At 46.4% G+C, this 27,891-nt stretch overlaps 1 protein-coding gene across 2 annotated transcripts; it reads left to right on the forward strand.

Moving 5' to 3' along the window:
- fam13b (family with sequence similarity 13 member B) lies at positions 1-27,710 on the forward strand. Of its 2 annotated transcripts, XM_068740207.1 has the most exons (26): positions 1-92; positions 466-675; positions 2,172-2,384; positions 2,513-2,690; positions 2,926-3,070; positions 7,760-7,887; positions 16,156-16,200; positions 18,016-18,111; positions 18,305-18,437; positions 19,096-19,175; positions 19,260-19,293; positions 19,400-19,529; positions 19,759-19,833; positions 20,242-20,335; positions 20,378-20,515; positions 20,633-20,772; positions 20,894-20,977; positions 21,575-21,754; positions 23,077-23,288; positions 23,518-23,601; positions 23,696-23,791; positions 23,876-23,978; positions 24,075-24,127; positions 24,170-24,276; positions 24,583-24,684; positions 24,780-27,710. In XM_068740207.1, the coding sequence occupies exons 2-26, from the start codon at positions 510-512 to the stop codon at positions 24,901-24,903; spliced, it is 2,940 nt and encodes a 979-aa protein (XP_068596308.1). In that variant the 5' UTR covers positions 1-92; positions 466-509; the 3' UTR covers positions 24,904-27,710. The 2 variants fall into 2 exon arrangements, with proteins under 2 accessions (XP_068596308.1, XP_068596307.1); XM_068740206.1 differs by lacking the exons at positions 1-92; positions 466-675; positions 2,172-2,384; ... (1 more) ...; positions 2,926-3,070; positions 7,760-7,887 and adding an exon at positions 12,580-13,050 and having other exon boundaries at positions 20,242-20,515; positions 21,575-21,763; positions 23,876-24,276.
- The last annotated feature ends 181 nt before the right edge of the window (positions 27,711-27,891 follow it).

Below are 27,891 nucleotides of genomic sequence, written 5' to 3' on the forward strand. Positions count from 1 at the left end.
CATCTTCTGCCACAACCTGAAGCAGCCATAGATGGTTCAGTGGTGCGCTGAACAGGGAAGGCGAGGATAGGGCACACTTTCACTGCTTCACGGTGAGCACAAGCGGTCCAGTCCTTTTACTCTGAGACAGTCTTTCAGGCACCATGGAAGTCTGGTGGTTGTGATGATTTTATTGTTGTTGTTGTTCTTAAATGAATTGCCATTCAGAATCCTCCAGCTGTCCTCATTGACCCGCTGTGCAATCGACTAGAGTAGTTCATCTCTGTCGGTCTACTTAAAGAGCAAAAACAAAAAGCGAGAGCGAGTGGTGCTTCCTACTCGAGTACGCTATCTTTGACCAAAATTCAATCGCACGTGTGTCAACAAGTGTCAAGCACAGTTTGACCTTTCTAAGCCAAGTTGTTTTTTCTGTTAGTGATGCTGACTGATCTCCTTTTCTTTGCTTTCCCTTTTATTTTTCTGAAGACGAGAGGTCTTGGCGGTTTTGTGTTGAGGAGGTGGAGGCGGCCATGAGGAAGAGCGTGTCTCCATTGCCAGGCAATGAGGGCGGAAGGTCGGCCAGCACCACGCGTGTTTTTGGCGTTCCTTTAGAGGAATTGACACACGCGCATACAATCAGCGGCCATGAGGTTCCTGCATTGGTGAAACGCATTGTGGAATATATTGAAGAGCATGGTGAGTGATAGAAACACACAAACAGTAGCAGCATCGATTCCAAAATCAAGCGACTTTTTGTCATTAAATTCAGCTAGAAGTGGATTTGTTGATCTCAAATGTTCAGATTTAAAGTCCACCGGGACCTTAAGCGTATTGGATTGCGTGTATTCTGGAAGACAATGCTTGTATTATTTAATAGCATCTAAACGAACCCTGATTCAGCCTTCCGTCACAACCTAATCAGTGCATCAAGAAACGGTGTCAAACACATTCGGAGTGAAAATTCAAACTATTGGAAGGATTCATATCTGATCTGTGAGTGAGCGTAGCGTGCCATAACATACATAGATTTAATAATTTATTAAATTAAATTGGATGCTTTAATTCCCTAAAGAAGACTTGCTGCAACAAAAACCTGTTAATCATATTAAATCATATTAAATTAAAGAGAATGTTTTTGGGTTTGCATGTGGTTTTATATCAACATGTAAAAATAAAGCGCCTCCATTAAGCTCAAAGTACAAAACCCCCTGATATCTTTTTTTTGTTTTTTACATTGGACTTCACCCAAGGTTGCCTCAGATAACCAGTGAAGCAGGTGTTCTGTGACCTTGGTGCTGCTTGACCATATGAGGTTATGTAATAAGTCTTTAATCCTCCCCGGCCTTGCTGGTGCATTAATTAAAGTGGTTCTGCCAGTCCAGAAGTTGCCCAGCCAGTGAAAAGGCCTCAATGTCTCTGGAATTTTGTGATGCCTGAGGTTTTACTAGCAGCAGAATGTCTGCAAAATATGATATTTAAAAGTGAAGAGATGTGAGAGATTGATAATGCAAAGTATAAAAGCCGTGTTTGGGGGGGGGGGGGGGGGGGTGTTTATTAACACTGGCCTGAATTGCATTTGTGAGCCTCATAGTTGTGTTAATAATCAACAGTGAACATTTTGAGCTTTGGAGGGAACTCAGCCTAACATTTCTCTTCAGATTTTATTTCAAACGCTCAAAAAAGAGGAACAAGCTGCTTCGTCATGGCAACTGGGCAGCAGTTTGCTACAATGGCCCATTTCTTACAGCGAATCTTCGTTGTTGCCGTACCATAATGGCCAGACCAGTTTTCATAATTGGTACTGTGCTCATCTTAACATTGTTCATTTTAAAATGCTCCCACGCAGCTAAAACCTTCTCTGCTAGCACAAACTAAAAATATACCCAAACAGGCCCATCAGCATTCTTATTTGACAGCCGCTGTTTGGCCTCACTCTGTAAAGATCTCTATTGTTACTTGGAAGTAGTTACAGACCAGTGGACATGCTAGAAGTTCAGTCAAATAGGACTGGTATGTAGGTAACTGTGTGTTATTGTCCATGATTATCTGCGTTCTTAATCAGGTATGATGATACAAGAGACAAGATAATGTTTTTTCTTCATTTTTCTTTCTTCATTTGACTTTTTTAAGCCAAAAAAGAAGGCAGTAGCCCAAATATTATAGACATGAACTTTTAAAACATGTGTCCTCAGGTCATTTGGATCTGGAGGGGCTCTTCCTGGTTAATGGCAACGCAGAGCGCGTGGATTGGCTGCGCCAGCGTTATGACAGCGGTGAGGAGGTGGAGCTAGAGAAAGAGGCGGACCTGGCATCAGCGGTCAGTTTGCTTCGACTCTTCCTGCAGGAGCTTCCTGAGCCAGTTATCCCAACAGAGATACAAGGGCATATACTGCAGCTACACCAAGGTGTGTGACACCGTCCTCTGTCTTGCTTCTTGTGTGTGTGTGTGTGTGTGTATATAGATATATATACACACACACACAGATATAATGAAATGTCACATGTAATCATAACCTCTATTTGAAACCTTCAGATTATAGCAGTGAAGAGGAACTATGTAGAAACTTGAAGTACTTCCTGCAGCAGCTTCCCCAGCTGAACTATGGCCTGCTGCGCTTCCTCTGCCGCTTCTTGGCCAGCGTGGCATCACTTCAGCAGGATAGCTGGAACATCAGGATGCTGGCCGCCGTCTTCGGACCGGACATTTTCCAGTGAGATACTTGCCTATCTAATAAAAAGAATTTCATTGATGATTATTTTGCCTTTGCTGTAACATGTCGGATAAGGTGAGCTTGAGGCAACCAAGGTTGTGCTTTTATTATTTTTTAATTGTACACTCTCTAAGCCCCCCTAGTGTATTTGCACATGAAATTATTCAGCGAACCTTAGTAATTGACAAAAATAATTCTGAACGCAACCCAACGTCCTCATGCCTTCTGTGTTCAGTCTGTCAATGGAAGGGGAGGACCTCCGAGACCAGGAGTCTGTCAGCCGAGTCCTCACAGAGCTGTTGGACAACCAGGAGGGCCTGTTTGACTCTGAGGACGAGGACGTCTCCACCACCAACGACTACAGCTCCATCAATGAACAGGTACCGTCCATTGCCTATGTTTCTAACAACACCTCCTCTATCTCTCCTGTTGCCCATTTGTATATCTGGTCAAATAAGTGGCCTTTTCTCATTTCTTTTTATCCTCAAACATAAATCAATATGTAAATGTGCTATTTATGTGCACCTTGTGATGCTAAATAGTTTAAGGTCATTCTCAGAATAAACAGTTACATACTTGGATAGATTTCTAGTTCTTAAAACTATCAAAGGCCCCTTGTCTTCGCCTTTCTTTTTTTTTTCTTTTTTTTTTTATCATTTTGATGGCACACGGAGAGAATGTGGCATTTTTGTCTGCCAGAAACGTGGGTGAAATTCTTTCTCAGTTGACGTAGTGAGGAAACAGACAAATCCTTCATTGGAAATTAAAGATGGGTTTCAAAGTGTTACGAAGACACAGCCAACTTACACTTACTTTAAGCAAAACAACAACAACAAGGCCACGATAACAGATTTTACTCCAGAGGACGTCCATGCCTTCTTTCAGATGCACATTTTGTTTTCGTTCTATTTTTTGGAACTTTTGGAACTGCTAGGAGGCTTGCACATCTGTTGCACGGATGATGTAGTTTAGTGCATGACTCAAGTTTTTCTTTTCAGCTACTTCAATTTCAAAGTTTGTGGACTTAAGTTGGAGTCAAATTACAACAATTTAGTCACCGTTCATTTTGAGTAATTCAGTGTAATGGCAGTGACTAATTATTAGAATAGATTGACATTCTCAGGCACGATATGCTTAGGAGTATTTGGATTGGTGGTATTCAATTATATTAATAATTATATTTGTTCCACAGCAGCATGAGTTTGGAACGGTATATATATTCAACGTATTGGATATTCATGCATGCGTGGAGTATTTAGACTAATAATATTATATCCAACTAGCAGGCTCAGACTTTGAGCTCGCAAGTCTGTGCAGAGTAACATCAACCGTATGCCAGTCTCTTAGTCATAAAAGAAGGTTAACTTCTAAATGAAAGTAACAAACAAACAAACAGCGACCAAATGGTGAAGTCGTGTCTTCAAGACGCACAAATGTGTGTGCAAAGACGGAGATAACTGAAACAGACACGCATAATTTGCCCAATTACGTGTTCCATTGATTTGTTCTTACTTTTGTTTCTGGACCACAAACTTATTATTTTCTATTAAGCCAAGTAAATAGATTATTTCATAATTGCATTTCACAAATAAGGAAAGTTAAAAAAATAACATCGAGCACTTGTCAGGTCATCGGTGCACTTTTATGTAAGCGAGAGGGGGGGGGGGGGGTGTCGTTTAAAGAGGTGGAGCAAAGAGATGGTGAGAGAGCAGATGAAGAATTAATGAAGTGAGGGAGGGCAAAGATAAAAACGGAATCTGGTGATGATGTCGCCGTGCAGCTCACACCTCCAGCCCCTGCGCTGCACTTGGGATCGTCTCCGTGTGAACAAAACCTGATGGAGGAGATCGTCTCCCACACACACTTGCTTCAAGACAGGAAGCACATAAGCCTTACGTCGTCCAGGTGGAAATATCCCGCTGGAGGTTAGTTAGAAGATTCCAATATGCAACAAAGATAACAGCCAATGGGAATGCAAAAGAGGACGACGGTTGTTGTATCATGATTGTAACATTTAAACACACAGGATGGATTTAAGATTGGGACAAAATGGGACTTGTTTCATTTATTTAGGAGAGCAGCTGTGGCCGAGGCTTGTTGCATCTCAGATGGAACCAGTGGGTGTCGTAGAAATACACCAACAGAGCGGTACCAGTGGGCCTGAGAAGCTAACGGACTCCCCAGATTTATCTGCCAACTTGGTCAAGGGCTTCTGGAGCCGAGCCGTGTTTCAGATACCTCTCCATAAGTACGAGTGTTTCAGTGACATAATAGTGGCCTACTTTGTCACTAAGGGAGATGTATAAAATCTCTGCAAGTGTCTTTGTTGCTTTATTTCCACATTTAAAACAATTCACAGGCAGATTTTTGATTTATTTAGTTTAATACATTTTTAAGAGAATGTCAATGTCTACAAAATCGCTTCTCCGCTGGTAAGAACTCGAGATGGATTTCACAGCCCACTCGCTGCAGGAACATTAGGCCAGAGGGCTCATCTCCTGCGATACTGCTGGAAATAAGTGGTACAGTCGCTCGGCTCATTCCTGCTCGGCACACTGAATGTAGAAACTAAAGAGATTAGACCAGGTGCATTCACCCGGACCCAACAGAGATGCAGTAACCCGACCCCTCCACTCCCGCTGAGTCCGAACGGTTCGATGCAATGAATTGCTTAATGTTAACAGTCTTTTTGATCTAACTACTGTAATTATTAATAAACTCAAAAATATATTTTCTAAATGGGACAAATCTGAATGCCAAAGCACAATGAGCATGCATTGTAAATAAATCCCTTTCGGGTCTTAAAATGTGGCACCCTTCAATGAACAGTGCTCTTTCAGTCTGAATTTATCTTATCCCTGACCTCCGGAGATGCGTCTGAAGATGATGAATTTGTGCCATAATCTTAAACCACATCACAGAAAATAAATGCCGTGAAAAAGCACAGATTTAGGCCACAGTCTAAGACTTGTTGTTCCAGTCAGCTGTCATGAATCGCTGTCTTGACTCTCTAATAGTTCAACTTGTGAGATCAGTGGAGCTTTTTGTGTCTTCCACTCTGAAATCCTTGGGTGCTACTGCTCCACCAGGGTCAAGTTTGTGACCTTTTTGTTCCTGGGAGGCATTCGCTTCGCAATTTCACCCACTCGTGTCCACCCACACAAGCGTCCTAAACAAAGATGTGCTTGTTTATCAAAAGCTTTGGGGCGTTGTATTTCCATCCATACACCCCGTTCTTGTAAATGCAATACCTTAGGAATGCCTCAGTGGAATTTCAGTGCATATCTTGGACTTATTGATGAACCTGTCGGGCAAAGGTGAAAATCACTGCCCTCACAAAACTCATTTTTCACCATGAATAAAGATTTCATTCGCTGATTGTGACACATTTTCACACAAATGACTAATGGGAATGAGGAATAAGGTAAACTTTGTCAGTGGCATCACAATGCCATGCCTGTAAATGCTCTTTAATGACGCTGTGGTACGGGAACAGAAGAGGTGGCCACCATATTTCACATTTGGGCTGATACTGAATCTGAGTGGTTTCCTCCCAGAGAGGAGGCTTTATCAACGTCAGTGTAGTGATGAATTCCATTTCACCCAGACCTGCAGGTTACCTTTTAAGTGTATTCCTTCTAAGTCTGTGCTACATACATGATCTGGAAACTGCAGTCAAGTTAATGGTTTAATTCTATTTTAAACTCTTGAGTTGTGAGCTAACATGATTAATATTTTCCAGTGTTAAACAAAGGGATAATATTTTCCGCTCATGGAATGACAGGTCATCCTGAGAGGGGATTTAACAAGTCAAGGTCTGTTATTATGTCACTTTAGAAAGGCTTTCTGAAACCGTACTCGGCAGAACCTTCCTTATCGGCATCCAGGGCCAAGTCGTACATTCACATTTAATCGCTCCTTCTGTCGGCCGCGTTTTATCTCGTTTACGTAAGGGGCCTTTCATGTTTACAGAAATATCCAGTCACTTTTTTTTTTTTTATCTTGATGCATGACTGTGGTCTTGGTAGATGGTGTCTAATCCAAGGTTATGTTTATGGCACCAGCATTGTGACACAGACTCAGATCTGGATAATGATAGCATTAAAAATCTCTGCAATTGTCTGATGATTCTTGCTGATGAACATCTGAAAGCAGCAGGATTACTTCTGCAGGGCATATGCAAAGACTCGCACACTCATGCACACGAGCAGAGCGTGCATGAGTCATCCTCCCTTTTCTGCACTTGTGACGATGCAAGAATCCCCTAACAGCCAATCAGAGCTCTTGCAAAAGAGTTGTTGCCGTAGCAACGACACGGCGACAGCAGCAGATGGGGGTTGTTGTTGTTGTTGTTGTTGTTGAGGGAGAAAAAAAATCAATGAGTATAGAAACGGAACAAAATGAAGGGGAAAACTTTCATGATGAGAAATGTTGGTCCTGATCTTTTAGCCGATGCTCCTTCCAGTTCATTTGCATCAAATGCTACACGGTGAAGCTTCCGTGTTTACGATTTTATTTTGAGAAGTCAGCATAGCTTAGAGAGCAGCTATTTCTCAGGGGTGAAATCTTGCCGAAGATTCTATTTGTTCACATGCTGGCAGCCGTCTCTAGTATGAAGACTTATTTCTGTCTACATATTCGGGACCCGCCTTTCCTCTCCCCTCCTCCTACCTCCCTCCTCTTTTTCTCCCTCTCATCTTTAAAATGAAGCCAAGGAGTTGTCTTTATGCTACCATTCTTCTTTATTCTTTATTGATCTGTCTGTTCTTTTCCTTTGCATCGAGGATGAGCTGAAGAAACGTTCGAGTTTTTATCTGTACTTTATTTGTGTTTTAACTTCCATCAATCCAGCTGCAAAGAGAATGAACAATTCTTGTTCCTTTCATCATCCTCCTACTGTCGATACTCCCATTTACACCGTAGCAGCATGCACATATATGACGGAAGTTATTATTTTCCCCCTGAGGAGTGTTGAAATCATTGCGGCTTTATCTTTGAGGCTTTCTCATCCCGGTGAACGGATCATTTTTAGATGGTGAAGTCTCTATCCTGCAAATGTCGTTCCTCAGATCACAGAGCTGTTGGATGATGACAGGTGTGAAGCAGAATGTGAAGACCTCCCTCGGGACGGGGACGAGGGTCCGACCTCGTCCGACTCGAGCCAACGCACGCGGACGGATGACAGCCCCTCAGCCAGGTGAGACACAGGGAGTTTCATTTCTTATTGCTGAAGCACCACCATCAGAAAGGCTTTTGGAAGGAGCCATTGTACGACAAAGGTCCCATACTGGGCTGGATTTAGGAACAAAGACTGGAGTAACTTGGCGCTAACTCACAGCCTCTATAACCCTCTATCGATTGTATCGGTTTCCACTAATGAACATAGAGTGGTTCTCACAGCCGAGTCGTCGGCAAGGTGTTTCGTGTCCAGATTATTGAGATTATGATCATCAATCTGTTGACCAACAGAAAGGCCTCAGTGTAACGCACACATGCGGGATCTGAGGGAACAGAGTTCATTCCCCGTCGGGGAACGTGGAGACCTATTCGGCTTCTTCTGATCTGCTTTGAGTCAGTCGCTCGGTGCAACACCCAGAGATCTTACGGGACCAGAGAGGAGGCGGCCAGCATCAGTAGATTCGGGATGGAACAGAATCAGACGTGCGACACAAAGCACAGCTCTAGACAGTTTGTTCAGCTTGTCCTGATTGAATCAGACTCTTGTTTTATTGTGTCTTCGTTTCACTGAGGCCGTACTGTTGCGACTAATCCTTCATCAGGGTTGTCCTGTCCTGATAAAGTCGGAACAGAACGCAGCAGTGGTGAGAAAGGAAGTAAAGATCTACTGGTTTAAAGTATAATGAAGGCTGGGGGATATATATAAACTGGCATTGGATAGTTGCCTCTATGTTTATTTTATTCTGTTATATTGCTGCAGTAAAAGGCAGCAACTTCATAATGGATGCCTTTGTGCGTCCATTTTTAAAAAGTTATTCTGTACCGCGTGTTAGCGCAGGGGTCCCCAATCACTCGGGTCCTTGCGGCATTTGTTACCGGGCCGCACAGAGAGAATAAGTAATTTATGTAATTTCTGCTGTATTGATTATTATGACGGGTGCTTTATTTTTAAAAACAGGCAGCATTCGCCTGTGAATCGTCACACGTCAAGATGCTTAAAACTAAACCCGTAAACTAGCGAACACGAGTAAAAAAACAAACGTCTTTGGCGAGCTTCTTCGCAAAGGGGAAAGTGCCAGAAGAGGAGCCTTCGACCTTCAAGAAAAGAAAGCTTCTTTTAACAGACAATACCGGGAGTCAAATTTTAAACACGGGTTTATCAACTGGTGACTCATGCACCAAGTCGACTCGGCACCAATGAGCTGGCCAATGAGGCAACGAAGCCTTCAAAACTGCTTCGGCACATGCAGTTCAAACACCCTGGATGAAAGGACGAGCCCTGGGAATCTTTTGAAAGGAAAGAAAAACATGAAGGAAAGAAGCAATTATTGAGATTCACAACTTCAACAAATGTTTGTGTTGTGGTGAGTAAATATTGGTTTAATTATCGTTTACGGGTTAGGTTTTTTTTTTTCTCGAAGAAGAGTTGTTGGCAGCGCGATTTATTTGCTGCAGCCGATGCTCACTCATCGAATCTTGTTTCACACACTACATCTCTGTCACTCTGTGTAACACAGACCAAAAGGTATTTCCATTCTTGACTTTTAACCTGCTTTTTATCTCCATTAAGAGATAGCACTCGTGGGTGTTTATTTCAATGCCAGTGTCTCTTTCAAATACAAAACCGCTAAGCTTTTAATGCTTTATAGAAAAGTAATCTGCTGCAGAGGTTTCATGGTGACCTTCATCCCTGTGTGCCCTCTCTCCAGCGGCGTCTTCTGTTTCAAACTGGTTTAGCAGATACAGTTTTTGTTTGTTGTTTGAACGTTTCCTGCGTGGTTGGTATTTGTGCCCGCGCGTCAAGAGCATGGCTTCAGCGTTCAGCTGTTGGCACTTCGAGCTCTAATCACTGTTGATAGAAGTTTATTCATATTAAATTACGGCTGCGGCTGTTTCAGTCGGTGTTAATTGTCGTCATCCCCTGTGACTTTGTCTGACCCCAGTGTCTGGTCAGATGGATTAATGCTGTATTTGCAGACCCTTTGATCAACAGCCTGCAACACAGAGGAATTAAAGTAATGCACGCAATCATTTTCCAAAGCGACAGTGTGAGGGTTAACTATGAAAGTCTGTTGGGGCAGTGTTTTGTTGCTTTAGCGCTGCGTTGGTTCTCTTTAGTTTATTGTCACCACAGAACGTAGTGTTTTGCACTTATATTGTCTCTGAGTGTCAGAATAATAAATGTACACCTACAGGAAGGTTTTGAAAATGGATGATGACCTCTGGCACTGCTTTATTTTTTCATGTATTTACATTACAGTTCGGTTACTGACAGATTTGACACAAAAATAGTTGTGACAGCCCTGGAAGAGAGACTTCACGCTGCGTCACTTAGCATTAGCTCTGGTTGAGTTTGACAGACAAGGAAGCCTGTCCTCTGTTGCAATGCTCCCTAAATAGACTTTGACAACCCGACACACACACACACACACACACGCACACACACACCTCTTACATGCTAAGGGCCTCTGCTTATTTCAAATCTATATATAATCCCTTCCCCATCACTGCTTCCCTCCTTCTCTGCTGTCCTTGCATCCTAATCTCAGGGTTTTTCTTGAGGCGACTGAATTCATCCTGGCAGGCTGAGAAAGAGGGTTCTTGGGTCGAACTCCAGGCTCCAGTGAGAAGGAGCAGAGCAGGATATGGAGGGAGGCGGTAATGGACAGAACGGAGAGTCAGAGTGCGTAGAAAGCCACCGGGGAGCAAGGAGAAGGTGGAGGGAATTGGCAAGTGTCGCTGATTATGAACAATTGATTGATTTTGAGTGAAATGCGAGGTCAAACCAGACGTCATACTTGCTTCGCTGACCTTTATTCATTACGTCTTTTAGACAAGATAAGTAGTTACACCTGTAGAGATTTCACATTTTCTACAATTTTATTGTTTTTTCATTTCCAGGGAAACATTTTTAAGGTGAGAGGTAGCAGTTCTATTTCCAACACAAACACATAAATTAATTCTAAGAACTTGTCGTGGATGTTTTTTCAGCAGAAAAACCGAGTCTTTTACGCGAGAGTTTTACGTCATTTTGTTTTTTTTGTGTTTTTTTTGTAATAATGGTCAGAGATGAAATCTTAAAGGCCTCCTTTATTCCTTTTGATGTTTTAGCTTGCATTTGGGAGTACAGCTCAGACCACCCTGTGCCCTGCCCAACAGCGATTTGTATATAAATATACATGCAGTATATAGGTCAGTACTGGACTCGTATCAGTGTGATGCTGTGACCCATATTTTTTGTGTTTGTGGCGAGACTGTTATTATACGAACTTTCCCAATTATCTTTTAGGTCCCCTTTATTTGTTCAAATTCTACTCTCTAATGTCTAAAGTTTCAGACACGCAGGGAGGGATTCATCAGAACGTACTCTTAGAGTTGCCATGTTGTAATTTGAATGTTGATTTTAAAAGCATTACAAGTTGGACCGAGTGGAGAGATACACGACAAATCGTATAGAACAGAAATATTAGCTATCAATGCTCACTCCCTCTTTGCCGTTCTAATTACTTGTTTGCGTTGAAAGAAGTTCTTCCTCTCTACTCTTCAAAATGTCCTACTAAAGAAGATCTTTTCTCACCCGTCACCCGTCACTCGTCACTCTGCGATTGTGTGGAGGCCTGGGCGTTACGATGGGGCACAGTGTGACCTGTGATGTACTGTCCGACCCAGATACGACACTTTCTGACCCAGATGGCATTTGTCACAGCGCTTCTACCGGTTCTCACGCACAGTTCTGGAACAACCGTTTCATTTCTTCCCCCCCCAAGTAGTGATCACGTTCTTTAGTCACTGTGATAGTCGAAATGGGGAATGCCAACCCCCGCTCTGCTGCCGAAGCTTCCGTTTCAGCCTTTGTGCCGACTGTGGAGGATAACGTTCGTTTGGGAAAGATCAATGTTTGGCCAAACCGAGAGCCAGGAGGGTCAAACGGGGTCGACGCTGAAATTCATTAAAATCGAGTTAATGATTCATGTTTTTCTTTACTGTGTGTTTTTACAAATTAGTTACTCTCAGTAATAAGTAATCTCACACTGCCTTTTACTCGTGCCTTTATATCAGTGACCAGAACCACCTGGGAGCTTTTTTCCTCTGAAGAGAAATTATTTCAACATCATAACAGTACAGACAGTCGATTCTTCTGTAACTTCATGGTTTGATTATTTTAAGGCAAAGAGAACAGCAGCGGATTACGTCTTTCTCCTGTTAAGGCAAAAAATAAAAGCTTCCAGGGAGAAGAAGTAGATAAAAATTAGCTCCAGTAATATCCAGAATTCCTTGTGGGCTTCTTGCTGGGATGTTATTGGATAAATCTAATCTTCTGATCAGAGCGAAATCCTGCAGCTGCTCTTGAAACAGCCGTTGGGACAGAGTTTAAAGGTTTTTGGGGTTTTAGATTAGCACAACTCGCCTTTAAATCATCAATCGAATGTTATTGCATTAATGTTTTATGTGTGTGTGTAAGTGCAACAGCGGCATTACACTGCCCAGTGGACTGGCTGTAAAAACTGCTGAGTTCTAGTCACACCTTCCACTTTCTGCCTTATGATTGGCCCACAAAAAGTCATTCCCGCTTGGCAATTGGCTCCCAACTTCAGTCCCTCTTCCTCTATTGGTCCTCACGGAGTTGTTGCCTGGTTACATCAGAAGCTCGTGTATTTCAGCAGCGCTCTGGATGTTTACTGCAGCACTTTCCTGAACAGAGTGCAGCGGAGACGCTGCTCTGGCTCTGCCGTGAGACCTGCTCACACTGACGCCGCCTCCTCGATGTGCTCAGCTGGGATAACCTTCTCACCGGATAGACCCGCACGATACCGAAAGAGAAGAACCCTGAACTGAGGAGGGGCCGAGAGTTCAGATAAGACGAGCTGAACAGCCGGATGCTCCTTCTGCAGATGTGTTTAACAAGACGGCAATCGTGCTGAGTTTGTTTAAAAGCAGGGCTGACTTCTTTGCAGGATTTGGAAAATAATAAAACAGATGGGTCATGAATAACCTTTGCAACAGCACCGGGCAGAGGAAGAAGACACAGCAGTGAGGCTGACAGAACCGGCCAATCAGACACAGTGAAACGGCTGCAGGCTGAATCCACTGGCAGAAAACACCCAAAACTAAAAGGACGGACAACAGTGAAAGAAAACACAGCTGGAAAAATGAGAATGGCCTGTGACATTCTGCTGCAGAGGTAAAAACGGGCTTACGTGGATGGATTACTGAATGAATGGACGGTGGAAAGCAGGAATGTGAAGGAGTGAATGGAGATGCTTAAAGAAAATTCATGGATTAAATGGATTTTTCTTTACCTTAAAGGTGACAACTTGCACAAAAGAATTCAACTTATGAATGTTTACTAATAATTGACTTGACTTTTAGTTTAGCAGCAGAAGGCGATGACAGAAAACAAAAAAGACGAGTCTTCTCTTTTCAAGGAATAGAAAACGAGACAAAGATGAACGGGTCTTGGCGTTGCTTAACAGTTAATATTGTGTTGTGTAATCTAAGTAAACAGGAAGTGGGGGGGGGCTTGGTCGAGGTTGTCTCAGCAATTTTCAGCATAGTTGGCAGGAAAATCTGATTTGCCATTTTTGTAATTCAAATATTTCTGAGGTTGTGTAGTAATATCTGGGACATTCGCCGTTGGCAAACAGGTGCTCTCATAGCTCAGGAACTCAGTCGGCGTTTTTCATTATTACATAAAAGTGGTGTCCAAATTCTAAAAGATGGAGGAGACGGAGTTCCTGAGCAGCACCGCTTCCACTTTCATGCAGGAACAAGTGCACTGCAGGCACACCTGGATCCTGCTGCGACCTGGCAGTGATTGGTTGGGCCTCACTGTGGACCCAAAAATCAGTGCAGAGACCAAAAGCAGCCTCTTTATGCTTCAGTTTTACCGTGTGTGTGTGTGTGTGGGAAGACAAGACGGGCCGTGGAAGAGTTGTTGAGTTAACTAAAATGGAAATGGTCCCTTCATCCAACGTCGGCCTGAAACCGTGGGGCGACTAAGGCGGAACAAATGAAGGAGAGCCGCACCGATCACGAGTGCAAAGCGACTGGAAGAAATAAACGAATGGGTGGTGTTCGTACAGAAGACAAAACGGAACCGAGGTCCTCGGTGCTGCCGAGTGTTTGAGTCCAAACATCCGTCTGCTTTGACGTGAAGGACGACACGTGTTGACGTTGTAACTGGTGCTCCTGTGTGTGTGTGTGTGTGTGTGTGTGTGTGTGTGTGTGCGTGTGTGTGTGTGTGCGTGGATTCATAAGTTGTCTGTTGGACCGCACAGACTGAACACAGCAGAGTCAGATTTCCTAACAGCCGCGCCGCTGTGGAGTCACAGCTCGTCTTGAACTAACCGAACACACGCAAAATGTTTGTTTGAAATGTGTCGTCTCTATTTTCTGTTAACTTGTTGTGGCCTCTGAGATCTCGATGTGTCGTTTGTTCTCTCCAGGCGACTCTTGTTTTGTCAAGTTGTTTTCTGTTTTCATTTATTTGGGAAAAGGTCGGCCTTAAATTACAGAAGAGGTTTTGGAACCTCCATAATTTGGAAAGCCAGTGAAGTACGGACCTGGTAATAAGAGATAATTTTGTAAACATCATCATCATCAAAGCTGAAGGTGGGAGGCCAGAGATAGTCGGCTTCAGTTGTTTCCACTAAATGTAGAACATTGAAGAGGTTTAAAGGGGTAATGGGATGCTATCGAGGCGTTCTCTCTGTCGTTGGCAAAGACTGCAGGGATTTAATCTAATCTGATTGGACCTTCTTGGATTACTTTTGAAAGACATGCTAGCAGCTAGCTGGTGCTTTTTGCTGCACTTCCACGATTGACAGAAGAATAGTTCCTTTTCCTAAACATAAATTGCTCTTAAAAATGCACATTTCCTCCTGTCCTCTTGATGTATGGCGTCTTATTTAGTATTAAAACTGCTAGAAACCTGAGATATAAACAAATCCTCTTCAAAGATAATGTCTACCACATCAGACACCCCCCCCCCCCCCCCCCATGGTGTCTAGAAGAGCCCTGTATTACATGTGGTCCTTCGGGGCTGTGTTGTCTCTTCTGCTTGGTGATCTTGGCCAACAGAAACACCCCCGAGGGCTGCCGCAGCAATCTCAGCTCAAGTCCTCGGGGCTCAAAGTGGTTTAAGGTTAGCTCTCATCTCTGCTCCTTGGGGCACGTGAGCATTATGTAACATCCTGGAGGACCCCCAACAGGGATATTATTGTCGTTGCTGCCGCTGAAGGGCATCTGCAGGATTACTTTAAAGGGCAGGTCTCTTTGGTGACTTAAGGAGAAGGGGAAAGTTTGAACCGACAAACGAGCCGGTGCGAACTCAGTCCAGATAATTCAGGATTCAAAAGTAAATGTCAGGCATCGGAAAGAAAGGCACGAAGTAGATGCTGACTTCATGTCAAACGAATTCGACATGATCCAGCGGTTTTTGTTTCTACGTCTCTTCCTGTGACTCTTTACTCCTCCGTCTCTTCCAACCTTCTTGTGTCATTTTTGAATGAAACATGCAGGACGTGGTGAATTGGAAGAGAGAGGGGGGAGAATAGGTAGTCATCAGAAAAAAAAGCGAGGGGGAACTTTTAGAAGATTCGGCCAAAAGATGGAACCAGTATTAAATTTGGAGAGCAATATCTTGTTCCAGCTTTCATTAATAATTCAGTCTGCATTGATCTGCCTCTGGACGTGCGTGTGTGTGTGTGTGTGACATAAGCTGCTGTTTTTCTAATGATTGACTCGGGCGTAGTTTATAAAGAGACTCATGCATGCTTCTGGACATAATGTAGACCCGTTACATAAATGTGAAGCCATGGAATGTGTGTGTCTGTGTGTGTGTGTGTGTGTGTGTGTGAGAGAGAGAGAGTGAGAGAGAGAGTCCAGCGATTGGTTGCTGAATCGAGGGACACAAACCAGCCACATCCTTGTTTCATTCCACACACACACACACTTCCTTGCTTGTAAAGGAGCATCAAATAACAAATATGGCGTACCCCGGTGCAGCCTAAATAACAGCCCCCCCCCCCCGAATGGCGCCAGCGGCTGGAACCTTGTGTGTCTATGTGGCATTGTGGATCATAGATTACCGGACAGCTGATGTCATTTATTTCCAAAGCGCTAACGTATTTGTCTCTGGAGACATGCTTCAGATGTTGTTTTTGACGTATGTATTTTGACTTTCACAGCCTGACCCCCCCCCCCCCCCCGAGGTCGGTAGGGAAGGGAACGAAGGAGAACGTGATGTTCTGACCATGCTGTCCTTTTCTGTTCTCTCGTTCTGCAGCTCCCACCTCTCCCCCATATCCATGCTGCCTGCTGACTCTGCTCAGTAAGTACACCCGACGTTATGCACCCGCAATGATATACACGCATTTATACAGGCATGCACAGCGGCTACCTGTAGCCGTTCATCGCTTATAATAAGTCTGCATCGCTAATGAAGTGGGGTAAAAGGCTGTGCGATGAAGAAGCAGAGAAAATAACAAGGATCAAAAAGAGGAAGCTCAGAGGAGATGATGATGATGAGTAGGAGCGAAGGCTGCGGCCTCGGAAACTCGACGCAAACATTTAGCATGACTCCGCGCTTTTAGAGCCCAAAGGGCAAGAGCCCAGCGGTCACATGACTCAACGGGTCACTGCACTACAGAACAAAACCATTTTCAGATTGTATTAATGTGAGTTTAGTGGCTTAAGAGCAAAAAAAAAACATGAGATGTGTCAGGCCTCAAAGAATAAACGATGTTCTCATGCCTGCATGAGAAGAGATGACAAATCGACAACGTCTAAAACCACCGGACAGAATTCAGGGAAACGTTGCACCTGCTTTCCAAAGGATTTTAATCTACGCATCTCAGTTCATTTATTTGGCATATTAAAGAAAAAAAAACATTTTTAGCCACGTTGATTCTTTTTTAATTCGCTAAATTAAATTATGAACAAGACAACTTGATACTGATCTTGGTGTCTAGAGGAGGGAAATAAAACCACTTGTGTTTTATTGGCCGGAGGTTTTTTGATCTCTTCATTTTCCCCTGGGTCTCAGGATGTGATCCAAAAACCTTCTCCTCTGTTGGGAGGCAGCGATAGATTTAGATGAAAACAAAATCGTTTCTGTAAACGCGAGCGTCACCGTAAATAGCCATGAATCTGAATCTCAAATGGTTCCTCCTCCCTTTTTTAAATCCATGTAAATTTGTTGGTGTAAATGCGTCGCTTAAACCGAACTCTCAGAGTAGGATCTTAGTAGAAGTGGAAACTTTTGGTTTGGCCGGTAGGCTTGCAATGAGCCAGAGTAAACGAGGGAGAAGTACTTTCTGATCACACCCATGTGGTCACGGGAGTTAAATAAAGTGTCGGTAGAGCCCGTGGATCAACCATCGCTTGTCCGCATGGAAGAGGTCAGCGCCGGACTGCCGCTGTTACCTTTTATAGGCAGTGATGTCGTCCCCTCCCCTCCCCCCCCCCCTCCTTCCCTGGCTCTGGTTTAAGAATTATTCATCTTTTCTGAACTGAACCCGTTCCTTAAAAAGGACTTGTTCAATAAACCAGAATGGAAAAGAGCATATTAGTGAACCGGTTGCAGGTAAGGTCCTTCAGTTTGGTTGTTTTGTGTGTCGTTTGAAGCTTCAGGTTTACTGCCTATAAGGACTATTCCGGAAATGTAATGTTTTGACTTGCACGTCATTATCAGACTTTAATCTGTGCACAAAGATCTTCATTAAACCAGTCCCAGGCTAACATTTGGTTTGGATGCTCTGCGGGTAAAACTGTTTAGTTTTAATCTCATTGCGGCTGAACTGAAGTCTCTCATGAGGAAACACTGGACGCGTTGTGTTTGGCTCGGTTTTAAACGGGCTGCGGTCGAACTAACCGCCTTGTCGAGGTTTAAAGTGGGACAATCTAAAAGAAATGAACGTTTTTGAAGAGCGTGTGAAACTCTCGCTTTCACGGTTAGATGCCCACGATGCCGAGTTCAAAAGAAAAGTTTAACCCGTCGCTGAGACCTCAAAGGCCTCTCTGTTCGTTCAGACAGAAGCCGAGATGCAAAATACGATAAAATACACCGAAATGATGGGAAACAATGTCACAACGATGCGGCTTTGCGTCATATATGGACAGAGAATTGTTTTTGTGCTTTTCCAAGGATAATTCAGCGAACCATCAGGGCTGCAGTGGAACAGCACTTCTATGAGATGAAAACTTCCACCAAGCACGACCTCAGCAACTACGACAGCCAGGGGTGAGAGTGCTCACACACACGCACGCACACACACACACATAGAAATATACATTGTTGCACCGCGTCATATTATCGGCGCGTGCGCTGCTGCCACGAAGGCACGCGGAATTGAGGCGTTCCAATTCAACCTGGCAAATTGTATGAGCGACATTTTAAAGTTTGGTTGTTTGATTAACCGGTTTCTGTTTTCCAGGGTGAGTCCCGGTGAGCCTGCGCATCAGGGTTGTCACGGAAATGAAGAACAGCAACGCGACCTTGAGGAAAGTTCCTGCAACACAGAGGGGGGGGCCGATCGGCATTTACAACAAAGCCAGAACGACACACAGGTCGGTCGTACGCGCACACACACACACACACACACACCTGCTCAAACACACGCCGTAAGAATGTTTTATATCCATCCCAGAATCCGTCTTCCTGTCGCGCAATAAGAAGGCAATAATAGCAAAACGAAAGCGGTCTCCGCCCTCAAACACGTTTTCTCATCGCTAACGAGAGATTCTATGAGCTCGTCGCTAACGAGAGATTCTATGAGCTCGGCCCATTTCTGGCTACATGGCTGCAGGAAGCAAACCGATTTATTAACAAACCTGCACACGGGGGGGGCGTTCTGTCTGAGGTTAGACCCGAGGGAGTCAAACGTATCATAGATTATTCACTCCCGCTGTTTTCCAGGGATGAGTGGAATCCATTGGCCGTTTTAGTAACAATGAAAATCCAATCCCCCCCCAAATCCTGCTGCGCCCCATAAACCTCAGTGACTCTCCTCTCGGCACCCATTTTAGCATCCAGGCGACGCGTTTGTTCCGTGGAGTCAGATGAAAGCCAAGATTTACGACTTTCCCATCGCGGCGTTGGCCTTCGCTGAGGACACGAATGTTTTTAACCTCCGCTGCTGTTTGGATAGTGTGGGAACAGTATTACAATGAAAGGTGTCCATGTAAGACCCGGGTTCTGTTCTTGTTTCCTCTCTTGCTGTTACAGGACCCACTGGACTCCGGCGCCGCCCTGGAGGAGAGCTCAGGGATGGACCTGGATGCTGAGAACAACCTCAACACCATCAAGTGAGCTGCAGTGAAGCGTAACGTGCTTCAGAGCCCTCGAGTCCCGTTTCATTGCTGTCGTTCCTTTGTTTTGTGTATTTCCAGGCAGGACAATCACCCCCGTGACACCATCAGCTGTGTAAGTACCCCCCCCCCCGAGGGGGGCAGCTTCATCGCTTTCCAGCCGCTCGCCTTCACTCTTTTCCGTCCGTGGCTTATTTCTTCGTCTCTCTGTCTCTCGTCAGGATTTGGGCTCGTGCAAATGCGATCAGAACGCCAACACCAATGAGATTGACAGGAACCGCCTGTCGCCATGCCAGCCGGTCGCCGGCCACCGGCCCCGCCTCCGGCTCTTCTCCGACAGCCAATGGGAAGGTCGGTACCCGGCTGACGGAACAATAACACGCAGAGTCCACATTTAAGGCTGCCGTTCTCTTTCACGTCCTCATATTCAGTTTCAGATTCTACGGAATGACTTTTGGGAAGTTTTTGTTCTTAAAAGCCGAATGAACGCCGGTTCCGGTTGATTCACCGCGATGCTCCTCTTCTCTACCATCTACTTCCCCTCTTTCCCCCGCTCTTCCTCCTCCTTCCATCCAAACAGCGTCGCCCCCCTCCCCCCATCTCCACCTCCCTCCCATAGACTTCTCATGTATGCATCTCCAAAAAGAAGGCCAAGGTAAGCAGTTGATGTCTGCCCCCCCCCATCTATTTGTCTTACGTTCTGTGGTTGTTTGCTAGTTTGAACGCATCACGGCCACCGTTTATTAAAACACTGGCATGTGTGACACTCTTCCTTCATCACGCGTGACGGCGTCATCCTCCTCTTCCCTCCTGCTGGACGGATTGAACGTGTTTATTCTCTTTTCTCCCGTCATGTTGTCTTTCTGGCCCTTTCTCTCTCCCTCCTTCCCCTTTTCTCTGCTCGTTAGCGTAGCGCTGACATAAAGACATCCGTAACCAGAACAGGCCGCCAGCCCCCTCCCGGCTTCCGGTTGCCTTACTTGTGGAACGTCTTGTTGGTCAGGCATTCACTTACTCCTTTCTCTCCCCCTTTCCTGCCCTCCGTCTCTTCATTTCTTCCCAGATCCCGTCCCGGCTTTCAAATCCTGGCAGAACGACGGCGAGAGCGGAGAGGCGCAGCTCTCCCCTCTCGCCAGTCGCATGGTCCCTCTCCCCCCGCTGCTCCTGGAAGAAGGCGGCGAAGAGGATGAGGAGGAAAGAGAGGAAGAGGCCTCCCCCTCCTCTTCCCGCTCCCACCCTCATGTCCTGGCACGCCGCTTTCTGGACTTCGGAGCGCACAGTGCCCAGAGGTTTCTCCAGCAGGAGCCGGATGCCACCTCACCCACCAAAGCACTGAGGTAGGATGAGGGGAGGGCTGACACGAGATGACTCGGAGGGCGACTTGGAGTCGCACCTTTGAGGCATTCTGCCGGGTAGTCATGGCGCTCGTTCTCTCTCGTCCCCTGTCCCTTCAGGCCACGGCGAGCATCGTTTGGCTCCAAAGAGGCGATGAGAGGAGGAGATTCAGTGACCCACCAACTCACCAAGAAGCTCCAGCACCTGAAGAAGAAGATCAAACAGTTCGAAGAGCAATTTGAGAAAGACAGGAACTATAAGTGAAAATCAATAACTAATCGAATCCATCAATAAAGTTATAAAGTTTCCTCCTCCGAAATATAAATGAAGTTCGTGTGATCGAATCATTTCTCAAGTCTCTGCGCTCCCGTTCCCTCTGCAGCCGTCGCACGGAGACAAGGCAGCTAACCCCAAAGTCCTCAAGTGGATGACGGACCTCACCAAGATCCGCCGGCAGATCAAAGGTAGCCCCCCCCCCCCCCCCCCCCCGAATGCTCGTTTGTGTGTGCGACTCGGGGTCACAGTGCCTGTGTAGCATCCTGTTCCGTTCTGGACAGCTTGGACCCCCCCCCCCTGTTCCGAGCCTTTGACCTTTTGTAATAACATTGCATGTACGCACACACACAGACACACATGCAAATGCTAGGCGTTAAAGTGGCCCCCGCCCTCCAGAGCGCGCCGCCGCGTCCTCGTGAAACCCACATTCGTTCGGGTGAAACGGCGGATCGGGCGAAGCTCGTTGCAAAACGGCCGGGAAACGAAAGGAAGATAGAAAAGAACATTTCAATGATTTTAAATTAGGAATCGGACGCTCTCGTCTTTTTTGATAAACGCCGCTCCGTGCCGGCGAACGAGGCCGAACGCCCGCGTTGTTTCGCCGTTCCCAACGGCTCGCCTCCTTCCTCCGCGAGGCGACGGCTCTCCTCGCCGCAGAGCGCGGCGGCCGGAACATTTCTCTCTCTGTTTCCAATCAAAACTGAAGGCAACAATAACCCGAGCGCCCGCTCTCCGCTTTCCTCCCTCCCACCGGCCGACGACCAATCGACTGATCGGCCAACCAGGACGCCAGCACCACCTTTTACCCAGAAGCGCGCCGAGGCACCAGGCTTTGCTGCACTCATACAGACGCCACCATGCTCCCTCCTCCTCTTGCTCCTTCTCCTGCTCCTCTATCTGTTCACCTCCCCATCACACACTCACCCCCCCGCTCCACCCCTACTCAGGCCTGAGCTCTAGAGCGTGTCACCTCAGTAAGTACCAACCCCTCAGTAAGTAGACGACACGAACGCTGCTGTGTAACGGCCACGGCGAGGCGGCATTGTGGGGGCGTCCCGCCGTTCTGCCTCGGCGTGTTTCCTGTTGAGGCTCCATGTTTCCTACGTCTGTTCATGTGACCAAAGCTTCTCTTTTTTTGGGGGTGAATTTGTTTTGTCGTGTTTTTGCTCAGTAAATACCTTTTCTGTTCGTGCGCTGATTATTTGCTGGATTACTTGAAAAGTCCGTTTTTACGTACTTCTGTGTTAGTCCAACGTCATCCCAACATTTATTTTTAAGCTTTTAACATGTCCACTAGAAAAAAGCACTCAGAGCGCAGACCTCCGCCAAGCAGCTCATTCCTCTCGTCGTTAGATTTGCACCGTCGTCATGGTGATCTGGATCATCATGAAAAAGGTTCTAAAGGGTTCTTGGTATCTTTTATACACCAACCATGAAAAGTGAAAGTGGATCGGAGTTTAGGTTTTAATGTTAACATCTCATATTTTTCCTGACCTCATTCTGGATCAGATCCAGGAGACATTTTGCATATCGGACCTCTTTACGATTGATTTATGACAAAGTGAATGAATATCTTACAAGATATATTGTTTTAGAAAAAGCCTTGAGGTATTGAGGAACACATTTTGAAGCTCTAGATTTCAAGGTGATCCAGAATCCAGGATCTCTTCTGGATCACCACCAAAATGCCGTCGTCTGTTCCTGGTAACGTTCCCAACATTTCCCCGGGATCCGTTTGTGACTTTTTGAGCTATGTTGCTGACAGACAGCAAAAACGGAACCTCCTTGGCGGGGGGGTAATAGAACCGGACGATAACTGCGCGTGTCCCGTCCGGCACCGGTCCAGTTTATGCGAGGCGGGATCGCGTCTTCGTTTAAACACACTAAATGGATCGGATCGAGGCGTCCAGCAGGCAGCAGCAGCGCGGAGTGTTTCCCTCTCAGTGCCGTTCAGGAAAACGTTTGTGCTCCGTGTGTCTCGTCTCGGCATGCTTTCCCCCGTCCCTCGTACTGTGACTGTCCCTCGTCCCCCGTCCCTCGTACTGTGACTGTCCCTCGTCCCCCGTCCCTCGTATTGTGACTGTCCCTCGTCCCCCGTCCCTCGTATTGTGACTGGCTTCCCGTTTCACCTCTGCTGTGAACGACTGTGAAGTTTTTCTCCGTCTTCTCGTTCTCTCCGCACCGTTCTTGTCCCGGTTCCTCCTTCCATACCTTCCTCTGTCCGTACCTCCTCTTCTCCTCCGTCCGTTTTCTAAACAACGCGTCCCTCCTCCTTCACCCCCCCCAGATGCCAAACAACGTGCGGAGATCGAGCTCGGCCCCCAGACTCGTCCACGCAGCAACACCTTACCAAAGAGCTTCGGCTCCACGCTGGACCAAGGCCCCCGCGACGCAGCGGAGGTCAAAGGTCCGATTCCCACAAGAGAGGAGACACTGGATCTGATACAGCGCAAGGTCAAAGGGCAGCGGCAGGAAGACGGCTGGCCGGACGACGTCAAGGTCGGTGTTTGGAGGTCGCGATCCTGTCAGGCGTTGACGTGATGCAATCCTGTAAACAAGTAAAATAAGCCGGGAGATGTTTATCAAGCACGCGCTGTAACCATCGTCATGGTGACGAGAACGGGTCTAACCGGTAGAGGAAGACCTGTTCCCGTTACCGTGGCGATGGTCCTGTCTTCTCGCGGGGCGTGATGGATCACAGCAACGCGTTTTGACCGTTCCTCTGTAGAAGATGACCAAGGAGCAGCTTTCCTGCGAGAAGACGGTCCTCCAGAAGAACCTGCTGCACTACGAGGGTCTGCACGGCCGGCCGGTACGCCGCCGCCGGCCCAAAGGACGCCCGCCCGCCCCGCCCGCCCCCCAGAGCCAAAGCCCCCGTTTAATCCTCCTCCTCCTTCCCCTCCCAGGTGACCAGAGAGGAGCGTCTGGTGGTGAAGCCGCTCTACGATCGCTACAGATTGGTCAAGCAGATGCTCGCCCGAGTCAGCATCACGCCCGTCGCAGTACGTGCACGCCAACGCCACCTGGAGGCGGCGCGAGCAGCGAGCCCGCAGACGCGCCACAATCACCATCTCTGTTTCCACCAGGTGTCTCCCTCCAGCAAGAGGCGGAGTCAAACCCTCCAACCAATCATCGAGGGTGAAACTTCTCATTTCTGGGAGGAGGTCAAAGACGACGAGGAGGACGAGCGTAACGAAAAGGAAGGAGGAGAAGAAGTCGGGCGCGAGGAGGAAAGGGAGGAAGAGGAGGAGGAAGAAGATGACGAGGAGGAGGAGGAGGAAGAAGAGGAGGGAGAGAGCAGCGGTGGGGAGATGCAGAGCTCTGAGGTCATCATGGCTGTCGATGTCGTGACCCCGTCTGATGGACCAATGAGGAGCCAGAACCAGGCTGACAGCGTGAGCGACTGTCCAATGACAGCCAACCTGGAGGAGGGGTCGGGGAGGCTGGCGTTGGACCTGCGGCTGTCCAGCTCCAACGCCTCGTCCATGTAGGGACACACGCGTACACACACACACACACGCACACGTACACACACACAGACACGCACACGTACACACACACACAGGCACGCACACGTGCACACACGCACACACACACACACAGGCACACACGCACGCACACACACACACACACACACACGCACACGTACACACACACAGACACGCACACGTACACACACGCACACGTACACACACACAGACACACACACACGATATGAAAACACGAGATGGAAGGTGATTGTTGTCTTTACGGCGAGGACGTCTGCGTTTTCTCGTATCCCATCATGCTCCAGGCCGGAGCTGCTGGAACAGCTGTGGAAAGCCAGAGCAGAGAAGAAGAAGCTGAGGAAGACCATCCGAGAGTTTGAGGAAGATTTTTATCAGCATAATGGAAGGTAGGTGAAAGTTCACCCATCCAGGATAGTTAGCAGCAGCATTAGCATTAGCATTAGCTTGAGATCGGCTAACCCGGTGTCCTCTGCTGCCCCAGGAATGTCCAGAAGGAGGACCGCGTGCCGATGCTGGAGGAGTACAGGGAGTACAAGAGGATCAAGGCGAAGCTCCGCCTCCTGGAAGTTCTCATCAGCAAGCAGGATTCCTCCAAATCCATCTAGACCCGCCCCCGTCTCCTCACGCGTTTAACACGGCAGCCAGCACGTCACATGACCCCCCCCCCCCCCCCCCCTGCATGTCAGGGACGAATCTGAATTAGAGCGACTAGCGCCGACGCTAATCCAATCCAAATCACTCTAATTGGTCGAAGTCTTTCCTTATTTGATCGGCGATCGGTGATCTCATCTGAATATCGATCAGCGATCGCCGATCTCATCTGAATATCGATCAGCGATCGGTGATCTCATCTGAATTGATTTTCTTTACCCGCCTTCATAAGATGGACGACGTGTTTCTACATGACTAAAATCACTCCTGAAGCCACGGACGATCTCCGCTGCCTTTCTCACTGCAGGTCGTGTGTTTGTTGTTTGTTTGAATGGAATCGCCGTCCCACCAACGCGACTCTCGCCTCCTCATTCCTCCTGACGTGTTGAAAGCTCCTCGTTCTCCTCCCCTCAGGGAATCCCGGTTTCCTTGGCGTGAGGTGATCGATGACTTTCTTCTGCTAGTAAACTTCCTAAAGCTCGGCCTCCTGACTGATTTTGAGTTCTCTCAAACGTGTGTGTGTGTGTGTGTGTGTGCGTGTGTACTTGTACGATGTGTACATAACGTGTCGGTGACGCACTGCTTTTCTCGTTTTGTCTTGGATGAAAAACAAATGTCCTCTTCCAACGGTCGATAAAGATAATAACCATTAACTCCCCGTGAGACCTCGGCGCTGAATGTTTCTGAATTAATTTACATTTCTTTCTATTCTTTTTAACTATTTAGGCAATATTTGTCAGGCATAAGTTAAAGTTTCCAGAGGAGCTCTTCGCGTAAAGACGTTGTAAAAGCGGGACGGAGATCGGTCCGACCCGGTTCAGGACATTTCTGGACTTTGGCCGTCTTGTCGGTTTTATCCTTCGTCTTTTTCCCCCATTCGTCTCCTCGCTCGTTTTGGTTTTTCCCGCACGGATTGGTGTCGTTTCTGAAGGATTGTGGGTAATAAATGCCGAGGAGAGGAAGCCAGTATCTGGTGCTGCTGCTTTTCTGGAAGCGGACGAATACGTTTCTGGTATCGCCGCGCGGTCGCCGGGCTGCTGTGCAGCCGATGCGACCGTTACTGAATGAATGATTATCGCCGAGGGGAACCGATCGATGGTACCGACGACGGCCTGCGTCGCGTCTCCGTCTGTGGGTCCCCCATGCGTTTCCACGGCGACGGCTCGGCACTGCAGTTCTGATTATTTGTAAAAAAAACGATCCCTGCTGGGGTTCTCTTTGCTGAATCTGCAGTCGAGGGATCTTCATTTCCTGCTGGCGGGTTAAATGAGGGCGGCTAAGATGCCAACGGGCTCGTCCTCTTCGTTCTTCTTCTTCTTCTTCTTCGGAGAGGACACGCTGTCCTGTATCAGATAGGAGGATAAAGACGTGCAGCCCCCCCCCCGTCGGGGTCAGGGTTCAGGGTTCAGGTCTCGAAGCGATGAAGTCGATGTAGAACGAAAAGCGACTGCGGTCCAAGATGGCCTCTGAAACCCGAGTGAGTCGAGTTGAACGTCTTTTGTGGAGAATTTAAGGGAGGATGCCGTTTGTTTGCCAGGACTGTAAACGTTTTGGATGCTTGATGTTTAAGACAGACACACACACACACGGAAAAAACGATTATTTGCACAGCATTCACGGAATGCAGCCCTTTCTTTTGTGTTTTGTCATTTGTATTTCTAAAAATGAAGCACTACTTCTATACAAATATAAATATATACTGTACATTAAAACAAACACCTGAATGTCAGAAATCTTTAAATTATTGCCCCTTCGGTTCACTATGTGTGTGATGCCCTGAGAATGTTTTCCTTTTTCTTTTTTTATGATTCTAAATGTTGCTATCGCTATCATAACCATTACTTTGTGTGATAATGACAGCAGTAATCATTTTCTATCTACTCAAAGTGTAAAGCTAGTCTGGCACTGATCAAACACGAACCTGCTTCTCTGATTCCTTTCGTCGCTCTGTGTACTATAAGCTAGTATGTTTGCAGTACTCTAGTACGCTTGCATGGCAGAAGAGAACATAATAGTATGAATAACATGGTGTATTGTCTCTGGGGGGGGGGGGGGGTGCCATGAAGAAGCAGCAATAATAGAAGTTCACATGGAGGGTTTTTGCAGTATCTGATGGAATTTGTTTGTGAATATTTTGTTGGTGGTCGTGTTTTTCACGGATCTTTGACTCGCCGATCGTCTTCTTTCACCACTGTTTGCATAATATTCACTTTGGCGCTGCTGAAAAACCAAAATTGAACCTGGAGGACCGGCAGTGACGATGAGAAGCCGGTGTCTGATATGACATCACAAAGAAAGCGGAAACATCGTCAGTCTTTGCAGCATCTCCATTTTAAATCTGATTTAGTTTCTCACAAGTTTCATTGATTGGTACAAGTGTCGAGTGATTTATACCGTGTAAAACGTAAGTGTACACAGCCGATATCCGTGGATGCAGTACATTTCATCTTCCACTCCATTCGGCGGTTGTTTCACGCAGAAGTCGCAGATCGAGCGTCTTTTGACCTTTAAGGTTTCAGACACCGACGTCTCTGATGCTTGATTCTGCTCCAAAGTTCCCTGAGCCCCGATGTTTCTCGCTTCCTCCAGGTGACCTACATGTGAGTGTTTTACCACGTTAATATATTGTATGTGTGTATCTGTAAATGTTTTTCTTACAATGTGAATGCTTCTTGTTTGTTGGTTATTCATTAACAAAAAGGATGAGAGAATACAATCAGTAACTGACATTTAAAGCGAAAATAAAATGTTACCAGCTTGCCTCGTTTCTTCTGTTACTTCTTGAATCTAATTTTAAGCATTTGTGCCTTCAGCTCGGACTTGTGGCGGCGCCCTCTACTGGTTATTAGAAGCAACGCAGCTTTAATGCATTTCCTGTTAGGAGCTTCGGAGAACGAGACATATTAAGACACTGAATTAACTGTAGATTTAACTTGTTTAAC

Source organism: Brachionichthys hirsutus, chromosome 6 (assembly GCF_040956055.1).
Source record: "Brachionichthys hirsutus isolate HB-005 chromosome 6, CSIRO-AGI_Bhir_v1, whole genome shotgun sequence".
In the NCBI taxonomy this organism is placed as follows: Eukaryota; Metazoa; Chordata; class Actinopteri; order Lophiiformes; family Brachionichthyidae; genus Brachionichthys; species Brachionichthys hirsutus.